Below are 19,845 nucleotides of genomic sequence, written 5' to 3'. Positions count from 1 at the left end.
AAGTCGCGCAGACGATAGAATCCGAGTATTTTGGATAACCATACAGGATAATTTATTCGGTTGGATCATCGTGGATCGGATAATTATTCATAGAATATTTTTGTGGTTCATTTGTTCCTGAAATTTTAGGATGTTTTTTATTTTAATCGGTGTAGCGGCATATGAGTCAGAGGACGATGCGAATCCAGAGCGACTCATGTTGTTGTTTCGCCTTGGGACATTGACACCGTCGTGACATACCAGACGTAGCGACAAACAAACTCCAGGCAAAACAATGTCGCCGCTACATGCAACCGTCAATCGAAGTTGAATTTAAACTTTCCGGTACTCCCCCGACCAGTATAAATAACCGAACACGATCGTTAAGACAAGGAGTCTTTGGAGGAGTCAGTAGCGAATCAGTAGCCAATCACGAATCGATCAGTTATCAGTCAATCGGTAATCAGTTACCGTGTATACGCATAACGAGCAACATTTAGCGAACAACGACGAACTCTGTACCACAAACAGGTTAAATATATTTGACTACATTCAATATCCAGTCTCGTCATCAATATACATAACACGTCTAACTGTCCTCCCACATCGGTTTGTAGTTTTTTGTGAAATAAATGCTTCGAAAGTACAAAAGAGTGTATAATATTTGTGATGTTATGTAATATTTATAACTGTTGTATAAGCGGATGTTTATACATTTATGGAAAATTTAAAGACGCAAAAATATGTGAAGTGAATATAATATGCAAATATATATAATATTCAGAGTAAAGTGCCTGATATAATATTTTGTGAATATGATAGGTCTCTATCTATGTTCCATTTATATAATTAAATTCATAAACATACATAAAATTAAAGAAATTTGTACTCAGCACTAATATCCTACAACTTTGGATTTTATTTGATGGAATGAATTTCATTTTGCTCTCATAAAATGATATCACAGAATTCCGTGGAAATATTTTTCTTTTACTCTTTATCATAGAATTGTTATGGTCGTTGTCGATGTAATTAGGACCAGAATTAATCTGGTAGCAATGTAACAGTCCCAAGAAATCGAAAGGCTCAACCAACTATTTAAGAAACTTTCAAATTCAATTTCTTAAAACATGAAATTTCATATGAAAAGAATTTCATTCTATGTTTCTTATTTATCCTACTGTGCATATCTAGAGTATTCTTCGTGCGATCGCGTTTCTTTCCCGGAGCAATCTGCAATTTTTTTTCGTTATGAAATCAGCATTTATATTTTATTAGACTTTCTCCTATCACTTCAAAGAAACAGCGAATGAAAGTACAAAATAACGAATTTCATAGCTGACAAGCTAGCTTGTTAGTCTGTATTTATCTTGTTAGTAGTGTATGAATATTATCTTCCATCATTCAGTTTGCAATATCTTCTACGTATTTCACTTTGCGTATTACAAAGCAAAGCTTATACCGTGAAATATCTTATTACAAATTCTTTGTCTTCAAAGAACCGTTCAAATACCTAACGTAAGCATAATCAGCTTGATTTATCGAATTTTCTGTAAATAATTCCTTCCTTTGCATTCGCAGAAAGCAAGCAATAACAAGTACATGCAAGGACAAAGGATCTTTCCTGGGTCTCAACCCGAGAAAAATTTCGAAAGCTAGATTTTATGTCGGGCAACGAATCATTCTATCTTTTTCTGTTATTTTATTCAAAGGTAGCGTGTTATCGTAGATTTCTTTCGTTTCCCCGTACAAAACGTTTCTTTTTATCTCTTTTTTATTTATTTAACGTCGCGTCAGTTTATGAGTCATTATCGATGATTGTTACATTACAAGTTATAAAGTTATGTTAATTAATTCTAAATTAATTATTAATTAAATATGTGTACTAAGTTGAAATAATAATTTAAGCAGCATGCATGTGCAGATTTTGGGAAGGAATAAAGATATATATCTATGTTTTAATTTTAGCATAAATGATTCACTTTATAATTCTTTAATTAAAAAATTAATTAATTTAAGCAATCTTTAATACTTATAAGAGATTTCTCTTTTTCTCCTAAAGTAATGGAATATTCTTATGATAATATGTTTAATATATATAATGTTCTATATTACAGTTGTTGCGCAGAGAATTTAAACGTTCAAATATTTTCGTGAATCATATACTTCTGTATTTACTTCGGCTTTCTCTTTGAAAATCCGGCGAAAGATAACGCGGCCGAAGTTCTCGTGTAGCGAGCCAATATACATCCTTAATATAGTTCAAAAATTCCATTACAATGCGGTTGGGAAATCCAAGGATTTCGATAAAACTTCCGTAATTCGCGTCACTGTCCTCGTGAACTTCGTAATTAGTTTGCCTTTAAAGCGATGAATTTAGAGGACGATTCTTTGGAGAAATCCTTCATAAGCAGCTTCTCACGATCGCACCAATAAAACTCTTTCGAAATCCTTGTCATCTTTCTATTGAAAGGTGTTGTGATTGCAACATTATTCATCGGCTGTTCTTAGTATGATTAATGTCAAAGTAATGAAACATAGTTTGTAGAGTTAGATTGTGAATTTTTATGCGATTATGAGAAATTTTAAGACTCGAGAATGAAAGGCGCGTGATGTACAAAAACACATAAAATATCCAAAGTATAAATTCTTTATAATATTTAATGAGTAAATTTCTCTCTAAGTAGTACACTTTTCAAAATATATTCGTATAAAAATTGGCAATTTAATCTCCACTCACTTCCTCGCTTAATATCACTTCTATAGAAATTCAATCTAGATATTATTTTCCCTTTATTCTTCATTGGTGAGCATTCTCTAGATTCGAAATATCTGTTGATACCTCAGCTATTCTTGTATTTCTATAGAAACATTATACATCGGTCACACTCGATTCATCGATCGTTTCTTAGAAATACAGAGAAGTTTTCGCTAGAGCTTCAAGTCTTTCACTTATGAAATAATAAACTACAGTTAAAAATAAAAACATAAATCTACACAGTCTGTATACTCGGTTTAAAAAATTTCATTAGCTTTGATATAAAAGCTTAGCGAAAAATGTAAGAATGTAAAAGTTAATCCTATGTTTCGACACATTTTGTTTCGAAGTAACCTGATTGAAGGAAAATTTTCAATTCGCGCAACTCTCATTCAGTTTTGAATCGTTTTTTCCATTTAACGAACTGATTGGATATTTGAGAGATTATCAGAGGATGAAAGGGATGAGGTTTATCGCGTCATTAACGCGGCCGTGATTAAGGCATGCCCTTTCTATCGATGACTGCGTTTCGTAAATTACATGATCTGATTATGGGATTTCGCTCGAATGAAATGCAAAGCCTAATTTTGGATGCGATCCATGCCGAATACTATAACACCGAAACACCCAATTTATATCGATGAAGTTTAACTTTGAGATATAGCCATGAATTGGGTGCACTGAAAAATTTAATAGAAATGATTTAAAGCGATAGCTGGCCGTGTGTACAACGTACATATATCGAGTTTTTCCCCAGACTCTCAAATTCGAGGATAAATTACTCGCGTGCTTACACCGAAAGCATCCTCTTCATTTCGATAAAATATTCCACCGAAATGATACTGAAACACTTCAAGCATGTCGATGTGCTTGAAAATTTCGCGAATTTAGTAAATTTCTATACCTTCTCTCTTTTGTTATTGCGAAGGTAGATAACTTTACTTTATTTGTAATTTTGTAATTATTTTCAGTTTATAATTGTATATTATGTATATTATTAATCGTCTGTATTACGAAAATTGTTTAGATACAATGAACCAACAAATCTAGCATATTTAACGTGATAATAAATAGAAAATATACATAGTAAATTTGTAAAGAGTATTATAAATTTTTGGAAATCAAGAATTTTGTTTCAGGAAGGAAAGGTTGTAAATGTTTGCAAATTTGCGTGAATGGTATCATTCTTCTGTTCTTCATTTTTAAATGCTGATACTAATAAATAGTAAAAAATTTCACATAATGACTTTCATAATCAATATCGCTAATAATATTAATTATAATTTTGTAATAATATTATTGTAGGGGAATAATAGTTAGGATAATATAAACTACACATTACAAAACTTTTGCGGTCATGTTTCATGATAAAAGCACATGTTTAGCATTTTTGTTCCGATTAATATCGAACGGCTAAATAATGTAGGAACTAAGTAGGGTAGCTCATTACGCTGACGTGCATTCAATATTTGTGCATCGATAATGAATAAATAATTCTTGCTTTCTTTTGTCCTCTTTTACTCTATTTTATAAAGGTTCACAATATAAAGACGGGTATTATATGAATATTATTTGTTCGTATACAATATTGTAGGAAATAAAAATCGGATCCTCGACGAACGTATTAAAGATGCAAAAATGCATGCAGATATGTAAAATATCCAAGTATGGTGCTTGTTATAACATTCGGTTAGTGAAACTAATCTCTACCTTGGTCCTACTCTTTCAACCATATTCATAAAAATATGGAGTTGCATAAATATCCGCAATGTAGCTATAATAAATATAATGGTATGCCAATATCTTTCGTACGTGCCGCCGAACTCGCTTATACCAACGAGCATGAAATGTTGAAATCCAGTGATACATACACACACCGGGCCACTATAACAATGATTTTTGCGATAAAAATGCCAAGCCACGTGATAAATATAAATAAAAGGTGGCGAGCATCGTGTTGCGGTTTGTAAGATTATTTTAAATTAAACTGTACGTTTTACACAGTGGCCAGTTTAATTACGGTTATAATTTCGTTTTATCCTGTTGTTAAATGTCCCTGATGTATTAATTATTTGTTACTATGCTGTTAAAACATTTCAGTTCACAGTTTGTATTTAATTGTGATATTTCAGCTTCTCGTGCTTCAAGGAAAATTTGTTATTAAATTAAATGCTGCGTCCTGAAATTTGTTATTAACAATTGTTAGTTTCGTTATAAAGTTTTTCATCGATAATTTCAAACAAATTTTAATGCAAATTTGTTAGCTTTAATATTAGACTTTCCATTGATAAAAGTTGAAATTAGTTGTGAAAAGTAGTATCTGGAAAAAATTATTGTTTACTAGTGTTACATGCTCAACGTATTAGGGTACCTTGTAATTGGGATTACTATCGAACGGGGAGTGATTGTACATGAAAAAATTTGAAAAACCAAAATAAAATTTCTTATATATCATATATTCATACTACAGTGGAACAAACCATCAATCGTTATTCGTTATAAATGCAATAATAAGCATGTTTACCAACAGTGGTTTAATCAGATAAATTCATATTGTGAAAAACAGTAGGATGCATTTGTACGGTTCACATAAAAATAATTCCAGCATTGATGTTTATTTATTTATCATCAGTGATTATTGAGTCCGGTAATTCCGCTCTTATGACCATTGCGTGCTATATTCTAGAAGTTGCCTATGATATATCATATTGCCTATGATATATCATATATCATATACACATACAAATTTTTTTAGTGGTACTATGATATATTGGGTCATCCCATAAGTAATGCGGTTTTTCTAAGAGTTCAGTTGAAAACAATAGGAGTTGTTACTATCGAAGTTTTAAGAAGTTGGAATCAAAAACTTAATAGGGGCATAAGGTATTGAATTATAAAAAGTACGGGAATATTTATCACTGATCGATTGTAGGCAGCTAATTTTTTATTTCCATTCGGAATCTGAAAACCAACGCCGCATTACTTATAGAATGACCTAATGCAATGCCCGCCGAGCAAATTATGTGTGTTGTATATATACTTGTATATTGAATAATGCTGACTGCACTCGACTGTCCGTGGAAATTCGTATCTTAAAATCTTACGTGTGTAAGCACGTGTGTCATTGTTTTGAAAATATCTCGATATTAGGAATATGCAATAAAAAAATGTAGATCCATATTTAGAAATATAATATAATAAGCGATCTTCATAAGATATTTGAGCATTATCACAAAATTAGACTTGTAGACTAAGAATATTTATGCAAATATACATTTTTATGAACACAATTAATAAATTTATTTCACGTTTCATCTAGTAAATGCTGTAACAAGTAGGTATTCTGTATGTTTTATACATTCTTATATCATGTTATATGTATATGTGATTGTAACATATGATATTATATGATTGTAACATACATTCGTCCTCTTTTTATATTTGTTACAATATATACAATACATGTATAGAAACAGGATGAATTTATGTTACAATATCCTGTCCTGTACATTTTCGTACTTTTAAATTTCCCATATATGCGTAATAATCCTCAGTCTAACGATCTGTGTCCTTTTATACTCTACGGCTCTCATCCAAAACAGTTTTCCATATCCCTCATATTTCTCGAGATATTCAATTGTTTTCAGTTCTCAGTTAAACCGGACACACTGTATATCGATTTCAATGTACAAGATTTGCTGTCCTTATGTTCTTGGTCATCGAGTCTCGCGAGACCGATGTCGTCGTACTAGATCTGCTAATCTAGCAATCTAGGTGTGTATTAGATCTACCGATTCCAACATTTACACTGTCGTGTTCTACGTTGTCCATGTCGGATGTATTGAGTTTCAGTGTTGAAACTATCATTCCTCCACTAGGTACTGATTTCGTGAACAGATTTCTGCGTAATTGTTACAGCAATCTGTTGGAGGTATTTTGATGGTTCTTTTATAATGTGGACTTTCATAATCTCAAAAAGTTTTATATTAAGTTTCTTATAACTGCATAATATACGTAAAATATCGTTTTACGACAAAATAATAATAATAATGAATTGACTTGTACCACTGTGATTCTTAATCTATTAGCTAGTATATCTCAGTCCAAATAATTGAAATTAAAATTAAAGACCTAATTAAACTCAGGTTACCTTTAAATTATTGACAATCATCTCATCGACATTGTCTTTTGTTGACAATTATTATACTTATCACCACATGTTATCGTGGATTATGTATCCTTATCTATACATGCAATGTGCATAAAAAATAAGAAAGTATAATAACTATTGTCGGCAACATGTCGGTGACATGATCGCCGGCGTTTTTAACGTGTTGATAAATAAATATCGTTGGCGAACGTGGTGTCGATGACAGCGTTGCTGATAAAATGATTATCGGCGATTTAAAAGCAGACATTCAATTCCGTTACAAGTAACTAAAATTAAAGTTCAAATTAAATTCTATTAGTAAGCAATCTGTCTTTGCCAAGATAAATTATAATCCAGATTACGAATATTACGAATCGACATGGAGCTAATTTGAACTTCTTAATTCAACGCTCTCCGTTAGAAAATCAATCCATTTTATAACATGGTATTTTTGTTTGTTCGCAGGCAATACTTATCGCCCTGGTGCTTGGCAGCATCATAGTTGGGACTGTGATTGGAAACATTCTAGTCTGCGTTGCCGTGTTTCTCGTTAGGAAGCTGCGAAGGCCTTGCAACTATCTGCTGGTTAGCCTTGCAGTTAGCGATCTCTGCGTCGCTCTTCTGGTAATGCCGATGGCGTTGCTCTACGAGATCTCCGGTAATTGGTCCTTCGGTGCAATTATGTGCGACCTTTGGGTTAGCTTCGACGTGCTCAGTTGCACGGCCAGCATCCTGAACCTCTGCATGATCTCCGTGGACCGGTGAGTAGCCTCCGTGACCAGAAATTTCGTAGGAAATTGAGTTTTGCGATTGATCGAGTCTCGTGAAATTGAATTACACCATGTAATTGAAGAATCAAATTTGGGATTGTTGTAATTGATAGGGTTATAGGGGCGCTTCATGTAGTTATAACAACAAAGAAGAAGTAAAAGACATCGTACGGTTGTTACAGCTGCTTTAATCGATTGATAATACATGCCAATGATTATTATACATTCTGTGAGATTTTTGATTAGTTGTCTGATTTATTTAAAATTTGAATATTTTAAGGAACATTTGGACGATTTTAAAGGCCATATTAAAATTAAATCCATTTTCTTTCCTCAAAAAAATATGAAATCGTCGTCGATTATTTAATTCATAATATAATCACATTGTAGACGTCCAATATCATGAAGAGAATGTTCGAAAGTAGGACATCAGAAGTACGACGTTCTTCGTGACAGGTAGAATATATTAATATCGCGAATGAAAAGCTCTCAGCCATCTACAAAATTTCAATCTCATATTTCTTTCGGCGATATATATATATATTCAAAATTAATTTCGGTTAACAAGTTTCCAAATGCATCTATCGCTTGCTGAATATGTAATACATATTTTTCAACTTCACATTCGCTAATTTCATTTCCATTTAAGCTGATAATTTATATATATAATTACTAATATTCATATTACAATCGATATTTCAAATTTTCTTAAATTACGAATCTTCATTCAACAAAAAGAAGTAAATGTTTTTGCTTTACGACTTTTAGTTTAACAAAGGATACAATACAAATAGCAAATCTATTCGATCACATAAACGATCGCTACGAAGAACGAACTAAACTAGACCATGACTTCTGATTCCAAGTATTACATTCTAACGCACGCTTTCATCGAACGAGAAATGTAGAGAATAATCTAGCAACCCCGTGACACGTATTTTCTTTACACTTTGTACAAGTTGACATACGAATTTGTAACAAGAGATATGTAATTCAGAGAAACCATGTAAAGAAGATGAGGGAAGGGACACGAGAACAAAACGTCCCATGAACAGCAGAATGGGGTTTGGTTTATTTAACCCCTTTACGTTTGTGCCCGTGTGAAGTACTGACACAACCAAATGTCTAAAATACACAAGTCCATGTGAGACACGGGCACACCCAACCAATCATCTTTCGTACATTCTTGCTACTGATAAAGATAATCACGATTTTGTATTTATAAAAACATTTTATGAGATTAAAAATAAGCGTAAATAGTTTCACATGTCGATTGATTAGTATGATGGAGTGAGACGCGCAAAAAAATACTAGAGAAATTTGTATCCCGCTTTTAAATCGTTAATTTTGAAGTAATCTTTTATACTAATGAAATTACGAATCACGAACGGAATAAAAAATTGAGAATCTAGTCAAAATCTAGTTTCCTTTCATTCATTATAATCTCTTCCTATATTCGCTTATTTATGGAAGCATTTGTTTTCTTTCAGCTTCCGCCTTATGTTTAGCATCGTATTATATTTATAGACGTAAAGTATAGCATTAGAATTACAAAAAAATATATTATATTATATATGTAGATAAAAAGCAACTCTGCTAAAACAAAAGTTGTGCATTTTTGTCTAGTTAGATAAAAAAAAATTGTACGTTAAGGGGTTACATAATTAGACTGTGTTTTCGTATTATATTAACCGAAAAATATATGAATACAGATTTTCGTGTCGCTGTTGCAGGTTCTGTGCCATAACGAAGCCGCTGAAGTACGGGGTGAAAAGAACACCGCGACGAATGATCGTTTACGTCAGCCTTGTTTGGTTGGGAGCGGCCTGTATCAGTTTGCCACCATTGTTGATTATGGGAAACGAGCATACTTACTCCGAGAGTGGGCCGTCTCATTGCGTTGTTTGCCAGAATTTCTTCTATCAAATTTACGCTACGCTTGGGAGCTTCTACATACCTCTGCTCGTGATGATTCAAGTAAGATATTGTTGAATCTATAGAGACTACAAAAAGTATTGAGACATGCTCTTATTCTCCATTTCATTTGCATAGTATCACATTTGTGTAGTCATATAAAATTATTACGAAATAGTATGAAATTTAATATATTTGGACTTAATTAATTAACACGTATATTGATTAATTGTTGTGTCAATAATTTTTGTAGTCTTACTGTATGTACCTTCTCATTAATAAGTATCGAAATACGTGCTTGTTTAGTACGAAATATGATAATCGATCCACGTTGTCATGAAACGATTAATCATAATTTTGGATTGTTTGAACATAAAATAGAGTACACATTGTAAATGTAGAAATTACTTGCGAGAGTTATAGAAAAATAATGAATTAACGATTGAACGTTGATCTCACGATTTTCTGCTTCAAAACTCATTCAAAAATGAAAAAATGATGGGAATTAGATGGGACCAGGACTTGTTATAATGCAGATTTAATTTTTGAAAGTTTTAATAAACGATGCTAATGTAATGAAAACTATTCACTGCATACTATGTAGTAAACAATGAGATTTTTTTAGTGAGTGCTTAAAATGTTGATATTCAAATGGCACACTTGCATTGAGGAAAATCTTTACACTTACAAAACGCAAGGTACTGTAAAATTCTACTCGGTCGTAGGTTTTAAAGTGTTCTAAATTACGAGTTTAGAATAAATTCGCTGGAACTGGAAAAGTTCGTTCTTAAATTCGAATTTAAGAGTCCGATTCTGAGCACGAGGCGTTCTAATTTCAATTATTCTCCGAGAAAACTAGAAAGCTTCGGAGCATTAAGACAATTATTTACAAAAGATTTAAATTACCCACTGAACTTGATTCTCAGATTATTCTTTCTTTCATTACCGAATAAGTTAATGGAGAGAGTAACAAGTGAGCTAATGGTTAAGAATGATTATTAGGAGGCTTCAGTAATTTATTATTGATTTTTTGCTTTAAAGAATAAGGAGCGAGTTAATAGTGAATAAAGATTATTAAGAAGTCTAGCTAATTATTTTAAGCTTCAGAGATATTCCCACTTCTAAGCGACGTAATAAGTTATCGAGCTTTATTAAATTAATTCAGATGTCGACGATGTATAGAGATTAGAGAGTCATTGGGAGTTGATGATATATCGGCTGACAACGAAGTTAGTTATTTCGATCTAATGAAGCTTGATTAATGTGTTAGAAAGTGTGTTACGTTACCAAGTGGATTGTCTACAGAGCAGCGCGAGTGATGATTATAATTTCTAACTTGCGCTAACTCTAAATCGATCGAGCTGCTCATAAATCAACCCTTCCATCCTCTGTTAGAAACTATTAAAACTTGGTAACTTGTAATACTTTCTTGGTAAAAGAAGCAAGCAGAAATTATTATTAGAGATATATATTTGCTATAAATTGTATATATCTTTTATTATTTTATTTATATTGTTATTTTCTTTGCCGTTAAAGAATAAGCATTAAGAAATCTTATAATTCATAAAGTATTTTACAAATTATACAATACTTTATAATTTAAGTTTAATGTTTTATAAATTGTCAGAATCTTTTAGTATCAAAGACCAATAGTTAAAAATTCTTCTTTAAATTGAATTCCTCGCTATATTATACTAGCTTCAATTAGAATATTTAATTCTTGTTGGCCAGTTTGACAATTTCATTTGCAAAAATACAAATGATTAAACGCAAAATGTCGCGTTTGCAGCTATAGTTTCATTAATAAAATCAAGTAAAATTCAAGTAAGTAAGATTGGCACTATTTATTTTGCAAAATGTCAAAGATTGAAAGATAATACCGTTTGGTTTTTAATTAGTTTGCCATTAATAATTTCCCTGAAGAGGAAACTGAACTTTTCATTATGGCGCGAATTACGCAATTATTCAGCGCCATAAAATAGGTCCCCTAGGGTTTTCTCGAGTAACACTTTGCTTGTCGATCGTAATCACGATGTTTCGTTGAATTAATTGAAATTACCATCGATTGTATTACGTAATTCATAGTTATATCGGTTTTACATTTATATCTATCATGATTCTTCGCTCCTTAATTACAATCTCAGTTTAATTAACTCGTAGACAGTAGACGTTGTAGTAATTGATTTTCTTGGCTGGGCAAAATTCATAATAGAATGATAATATTAAATCAACGAAATATGCTATAAGGAAATTGGTCAAGCTTTTTTCTCTTATTATTAAGTTGTAACACATGCAATATCCGATTTTTCACAATTCATTGTATTTTAGGGCAAATCTCACTGAATTTTGAAAACAATAAGTTTATGCACCTACACAAAAAATAAAATATTAAATCATAGAAATCTTACAAAATGTAATTTTTAATACATGACAGTATAAAACTTTAAACACACGTGTATTAATCTATACATCTGTATTTCAATTCGTGTATCTTTTAATGCACGAATACGCGAGTATTAAAATACATTTACTGAAGCAATTTATGGAACGAAAATATCATTTTACAAATTTCCGTGTTGTAAATACGAGAAACAAATTCCAGCACAATAGTTACGTAATTCTTAATGAAAAATTTAACTTAGTAAGGGTAACATTGGTTACATCCAAGCTAATAGAAGAAATTAAATGAAAAATTAATTGAATAAATAGTAAATAAAAGGAAGTGTGTTGAAATTTGTTACTGATGTATTGTTTCACATATATGTAAATTCCGGGTACTACAAATTATATAGATTGCAGTCCAAATACATTTAATCTACAGATACACGCCTACACACGTATCGATGTTTGTAGAGATTAGTTCAAAATCCAGTAAATCCTCGTAGTAGAACGCATTGTATCTCGCCCGTGTTACAACTAACAGCCATTCATTGCGTGAAACAAATAAAACTTTGGTCAATAAAATCTCCGTGAATTCAAGAATTCTAAACATGTACGTAAATCTCTCGTTTCATTCGCCGCTTCGATAGACCACAGAATTCAGCAAAAGAAACATTTTGGTGCGTTTAGAACAAACGAGAGAATACTTGCTCCTTCTCCACTTTAGCAAAATTAAAAGTTGAAATTGTAAACTAGCATTCGTTCGCCGTTTGCGATTGCTAGCCAAATCGAAAATCAGGTATCTCAATATCGTAAGAATGCTCAATGCCAGCGATTTCCAACCTTCTTCGTCTCGTGACACACATAAGCTAATTACTAAAATTCTGCGGCGCACTAAAAGATATATCATACATATTTGATTATCTTTATTTGGTAATCTAAGGGAAGAGAAGTCAGTGCCTCTGACTAAGTAATCAGGTATTGCATCATTGTTTTAAAAATTGTTTGATTTCCTATTCGCTGAACAATCGTCAAACAGCAAAAGAATGCTCGTTTATACTTTCGTTTTAATAAATATGAGTGAAGTGGAGGAAGAAAGGACATTCTCTCGCTTGGACTAAATGAACCATTATACTACAGTGCCGCAAATATAAAACAGCCGAGCGAATATCTATCAAAGCAAGTAGGTAGGCGTTAACGTCCCGATTTTTCATCGACTGCGTATTGATCTTCGGCGGTTAAGAATGAGAACTGACTTTCGACGGTTCCATTGTTACGATTGATTGGATGCTTAGCGTGTGGCAAGCAAGCTCCGTGGAAATAATTGGCGGGAACACAGGCGTAACAGCTACGGAGCATAAACGATCGTGCATATCATCGCGATCGTGGTGCCGAGCGTTAACGTGAATTGACATAATAGCAGTTAAATAATTGCCACACTGAGAAAGCATCGTTACTGTTTGCCACGCATGCGACAGTTTTATTGCTATCCACTACTTTAATTAATGTAATAGAATGCGACGCTGTGGTGTTTGTTACGAATAAAACGACAATATATATTACGCGGAGGTAATTTGTTTGAAAAAGGCACGCATTGTAGAATTCCTCGCTTGATTGATATATAAGACTACCGTAAATGATTTCGTGGTAGATTTTCCTGTGATCGACAATTTTGTTAACCTTGTTGGGTAACGTGGTCTACCTCTCAGTTGATATTGATTATATCAACACAGTGTTGTTATGTATTGAAACTCGAGGTTTCAATATTTTTAGTTGTAGCGATGGATTTTTGAGGCTGAAGATTTAAGTATACTAATTCCCAATATTAGTTATTAACTTAAGTAAATTTTGTTGGTTATTTAACTTGAATTATTTGTGGCTACGAGTGCAATATATTCTGCAGCTATATGAATTTTCATTATTAAGCCGACTTTTTCAATTACGCGAAATCTTCAATTACTCTATTATTAATTCAGACTATAGGAGTTCTATCGTACTTTACATTCACGTGGCAGGCCATTCAGACGATCCATATCTATTCCAGGTATATTACAAGATATTCTGTGCGGCGCGCAGAATAGTTCTCGAAGAACGGAGAGCGCAAAGCCACTTGGAGGCGCACTGCTACCTCGACATAGAGCCGACGGTGCAGCAACATCAGCCAGCAGCTGTGAATCGTCAATTAAATACCGACGTGCAGACTAGCCATGGAAGTCCGCCCACGAAGCAGCACCGAAGTTCGAGCGCCTCAACGACGGTAAGTAGACCAATTGATTCTAGTTGATAGATCGCATCTTGTTCTTCTCCTATTTGCGGCCACGCCACGACCGTTGACTGAGTCATTTACCCGACCAATTCGCCTTCGAACCCTCGATGACGAATTTAATCCATAGATTCGCCGTACGCTTACGCACGAATCGTTCCATTTGCAACAGAATAGGGAATTACATTCGATTAAAAAACGTTGATATTTAACCTGTTAACTGGGCCGTCCCATGAAGTGACCAATAAAAATTAATTTTCAAATTAATTTTAATATTTGTAAACGTAAATATGATGTGATTTATATCTAGCAAAAATGATATGATACAGGAAACATACAAAATCCGTAAGAAAGTATTATAGAATAAGAGATCTACAAGCAAATTATATTCGAGAAGTTGAGAATTTAAATGACGAGTGAATTCAATCTTCCTCGATTAACAAGTTGAGAAAACATCAGATCAACATGAAATATTTGTGGCGGATGGAAAGAGAGTTGTGCGTTTCGTCCCGGGACCACCGGTGGACTCGTCAGTAAGGCTATGTCCGGTAGTCCCTGCCTTAGACGTAGAGGGAGTCTCGCTAGGTGCGGTATTTATATCAATCGCTCGTATATTCGACCGCTAGCGAGTTAGACAGACTCGTTGTCGTCGTAGCCCTCTAGTGTTGGCGGTTGGTACCCGCGGCTCGACCTGTCGGCGTCCTATTGATACCGATTCGCCACATATTTATAAAAGTAGTGAAACGCGCAAGCCTTGAAAAGTGATAATTAGTAATGGTGTGAGTTAAAATTTTTGATAATTCGTGTTCGATCATATATTTCAGTTTTTAAAAGTATCGGTTCATTAGTTATCTAGTTGATATTTATTATCTGAGAAATTTACTGAGAAATCACTGTATTTAATTAGTGATTTAAAGATAGATATAGTTGTTGATATAGATATAGTTGTATATTAGGTCTATAAATTCTAAAAATACAATGATCAAAGAAATTGCATATTTCGAGAGACTTTTCATATTCTATAAGAAATCATATTCATGAAAGCTCTTCGATTGCGCAATTCACTACAAAATCTTATCTTTGCTCTCACGATTTTCAAAGTATCAAAAGTGGCTGTGATTACCTCGCTTCTCTTCCCGTCGTTCTTTCTACATATTGCGATCTTAAAATTTTATCATTTTCTATGGAAAAGAGTATTGTGACGTGTTCCACGATAGCGATTACGCAGTCATCGGAACGCGCGCGAGCGTAATAACCAGGGAAAACGCGCGCAATTTCGTCGAGCTTTCAGCCGGAATATCGCACGTGTCGAAAAACAAAAGGTCGAATTTCTGATAGTAACAGCCGAGTAACAATCGCACACGCGCACTCGACGATTTAATGAGCGACGATTTTGCGATCGTCCGCCGCAAATTAGGTAGGCAAACTTTCTACGCGAATCCGCACCAATACGCGTCGGCAAGCAAAACATCGCGGATAAATTGTCCGCATTTCACGTTGAAACTGTTTAACAAACGTGATTTCGTAGTTGTCGAGTTTATACACCGGCCACGAAACGTCAATGCAGACCTTCATGAGAATCTGATTCTAGTTAGTGAACCAGGAGAGAATTGGGAATGTCGCGAAATTGTTTCCTCTCAGTCGAGAATTGCCTTCGTGTCATTGTTTCAGTAGATACGTGTTGTCGATGATCGAAAGTGATGAAAATACAAGATCGATATTTAAGAAGAGATAGAAAGATCTTTTTTAGTGTTTCAGGGAGTTTTTATCATAATTGGGTGTTCGTGCATTTATGGAAAATTAAATTGTTCTATGGTCCCCAAATTTTCATGTTTTAATAAACAAAAAAGATTTTGAATATTTTAAGAAAACGTTTAATGTAACATTAAAATGAGAAATCATGCATATCAATAACAATCATTTGATATTCTGTTTGAATTTTGTATATTTTTTGGCATAAAAAAAATATAATTGAAATAGCAGGAAGAAGCAATAAATAATTTGTATATCTTTCATATCTCAAATTTAGATCATATTAATATTTTGATATGTAAATGAATTCAATTTTTGTTTTTCAATTTTTTTTCATTACGAATGCAGAGTATTTACAAACAGAATTTATATGTAATGTTATAATCATGATATGACGAGTTTCATAAAGTTAGACTATTAAATTTCAGTCAAGGTTAAGTATTACAAATTGTGCTCGAACTTTCTTGTCCGTGTGTCATGAATGTAACTTTACGTTATATCATAGATAAATGGTAACTGCCATACTTTAGCATAAGATTATATCAACCGAACAGCTACAATGTTGATGTAACATTGCATAAAATATGCTGTAAATATAGATTTCCTGTAATATGTAATAAGCAGTTGTAAAATGAAATTTTAAATAGAAGTTCTACTAATATTTTTCGAATGAGTGTTATTCAATATTTTCTCAAACATTATATTAGATTTATATTTTATGTAAGCAAAAATTAAAAATCAAATATTGTTGTAGAAAAAACGCTGAGAAAGGAAGACAAATGATAAAATATTATTACAGCTTTCGAAGAACGTTATAAAAAGATATATTTTGGAATAAAATGATTTAAGTAGGATTTTCTTTGTGAAATAAAGCTATAACGAAAAATGTGGAATTGTTGATAGAACTGTTGATAGATTTGTTTCCTTTCAAAGATCAAAACGATCGAACTTTTTGCTCTACTCAATACAATATTCAATATTCTCTTTCATACACATACAAACGCAAACTATAATACCTCTAGAATATGTATAGTACGTTCTACAATATCGCATTTCAAGAACAACGTCAGCAAACACTTAATCTTCTTACATCGCGTAATCTATTGACAATTTCGAAAGGATTTTCGTCACTATATACGAAGAAGCTTGCCGAGGATTAGAATTTTAGCCGGCGCTGTTAAACCTTCTTCGCATATTTGTTTTAATATACGAAGCGCGAAGCAATAACTTCGTTCGTCTCGAATATTTCTATTATTTTTGGAGATATAAAAAATCTTTATTTCTTCTCTCGAATCCGTCATTTCTTTCTTGCTTTGGAATTTTTATTTAACGCTTTTATTTATACGAGACAAAGGGAAATTGCGAAGGAAAAAATTTTTGGAATTTTGTTTATACGAGACAAAGAGAAATTGCAATGGGAAAAATTCTTTAGTATTTTTATTTATACGGGACTGTGATTATTCTTTTTTGGGCGATGGGTCTTTTTGAGATCTTGCACTGTTGTCTTGAAAAGCTTCTCCATTAAACCGAATGTCGTTTAGTGTATTATATCTTGTATTCTACGGCCATATGATTCGATAATCTTTACACTATTCAAAGATTTCAAGGTCACCTCTATCAGAGGTTGGCGATTATTGTTTACCAAACTATTTGTTATTGTATATGCTATATATCATCTTATGGCCTTATCGTGTTATAATCTTATAGCCTTATACTTTATAATCTTATGATCCTATAGTCCTGTAATCTTATAATTTACGATCTTGTAATCTTATATAACCTTGTAGCCTTTGGAGATTTGAGGGTTATCTTATTGTCAGTTACAAGTCAGCAAATTATTATCTGTCAAATGATCAATTTCTGCTGTACATAATCTTATAAACTTGTTTATGAAATTTTGAAAAACAACCTTGAAATATCCAAGAATGAACTGCCTATCTATAAGAAAATTATCACCGCTACCGAATGATTTGGATTAAAAAAGAATACAATTTTAGATGTGAATTCTTATTCCTTCAGTAACTTTTCTAATTTGTATTGTTTTTCTATCTATTATGCCAGAAAAATCTTTATATAATACATATAATATGTTCATAAAAATTGTTTATTTATATTGAGTGTATAAATATAATACTTTTGTGAGTTATTGTATTTTTGATCGGCAGTATACATAAAAATGAGTTTCATGAAAAAGGGCGATCCATGTATCATAAAATATGCTCAAACTTGATATCACCCAAACTTTACGATCCTTTACTCTCTTTCTCCATTATAGATAGTTATTATTAAATTATCGAGAATAACTTTCGTGAACGAAATTTATGCTTTTAGAATCTATATCTTTAAAAATAACGAGAATATTCCAGATTATTCAAGATAAAATTATGGCATCACCCTGTATAACATCGTAGACGTAGTTAGAGTAACGAAGTTATGCGACCGACAACTGCAAAATTATTTCCTGTATCATCATGGGACGGGAGTCACGTGCACGTATCGTGATGTGCACGAGATTTTCTGACAAATGGCTTTAAACGTTTATCTTAACAAAGACAAGAATGAGAAGGAAGAGCGAGTCACTGTCAGACGCAGACTTGTTAAAAATATTGACGATTCTGACGCACAAAGTAAACGTAAAGATAACAAAAAAGAAGATCAAACAGTAGAAACGCTTAATGATCTTTGAGAGGGTGGGGAATTTTTCTTCTGCGCTATTGATTTTTCCCTTCAGTATAATGAAGATTTCATGGGAGAAATATAATGAAGTTGAAATAGGAACAGTCTGTTATATAAATCCACGAAATTCTGCAAAAGTATGAATTGTATATTTATTTATTTCTTTAACTATTAATATTTTCGGAGTAGTTAGGATGGTGGAAAAATGTATATTTAAATCGAAACAATTTTTAATAATATAAGATTGAATTTTTATATCATTTTTGTGTACAGATCAAGAAGTACGTCAACTTCCGGCCAGATAGTAATTTATTTATTTGCTACTGAATACAATTAATATTTCATCTATTGATAGTTGTTGAACAAAAATTCAAACAACTTAATCTTCTAATTTGTGTTCTTCGAAATTCTTTCTTGAACGAATCAAAGTTTGCTTCGTTTCGCTAACGCGAGTATAAAAATATATTCTTTTAACAAGCTATTCCTATGAAGATAATATTGCTCGACATGCTTCGATGCTTTATATAGTAATTCCTCCATCGACAACATGAACCGTATGAGTTTAATGAAAAATTTACAGAAGTAAACAAAACATCGGTTGGCAAGTTTAATTAATTATTAATAATTCTTGATGTATAACGTATTATTCTACTTATTTGTTTGTGCACACATTGAACGCCAGTGTGACAGGAGTTGATGAGAAATTTACAAAATTAAATAAGGTTCTGACTTTAATGTCGGATGTATACGGCATTGTTCTACTTATTTATTCATGCACACCATTGAACATCATTATTCTACTTATTTATTCAAGCATGTTTATCGAGATTCGCAGTCAGAATTTTAATTGGTATTACAATATCATAACAACAATTACATTCTTCACGTTTGTTTCCAAAACAAAGTTTCAGAGCTCGGTTTTTTCGTATCCACTTTCAATTCTCTTTTCGAGATCCTTCGTATATATTTTCCATTCAGCTCGTGAGGATAAGAATCAGAAATAAAATACAATTATACGATTCGTAATGAAATCTTCATTGTTATTGCTCTATCTATATTGGTTTCCTATCGTCGGGGATCTAAGTGACGACTTCTTGCAGAATCATTGCCACAGTCGTTTTCTACATAAAGCGGAAATGGAATATCAAAAGATAGGAAAGAAAGTACAACACGATCGTTTAGAAAGTGCTTATGCGATTCAATG

The 19,845-nt window shown here is 32.6% G+C and overlaps 1 protein-coding gene across 3 annotated transcripts in view; it reads left to right on the top strand.

Moving 5' to 3' along the window:
- LOC126878330 (5-hydroxytryptamine receptor 1) overlaps positions 1 to 19,845 on the top strand; it is a 274,852-nt gene that overhangs the window by 78,765 nt on the left and 176,242 nt on the right. For all 3 annotated transcript variants that reach the window (XM_050641028.1, XM_050641026.1, XM_050641027.1), the window contains 3 exons: positions 7,353 to 7,648; positions 9,391 to 9,634; positions 13,995 to 14,207. In XM_050641028.1, the coding sequence (XP_050496985.1) occupies positions 7,353 to 7,648; positions 9,391 to 9,634; positions 13,995 to 14,207 (753 nt within the window). The remainder of the gene's footprint in view (positions 1 to 7,352; positions 7,649 to 9,390; positions 9,635 to 13,994; positions 14,208 to 19,845) is intronic.

Source organism: Bombus huntii, chromosome 2, assembly GCF_024542735.1.
Source record: "Bombus huntii isolate Logan2020A chromosome 2, iyBomHunt1.1, whole genome shotgun sequence".
NCBI classification, from domain to species: domain Eukaryota; kingdom Metazoa; phylum Arthropoda; class Insecta; order Hymenoptera; family Apidae; genus Bombus; species Bombus huntii.
Note: the sequence above shows the minus strand (reverse complement) of the source record. Positions and strands in the feature narration are given on the sequence as shown.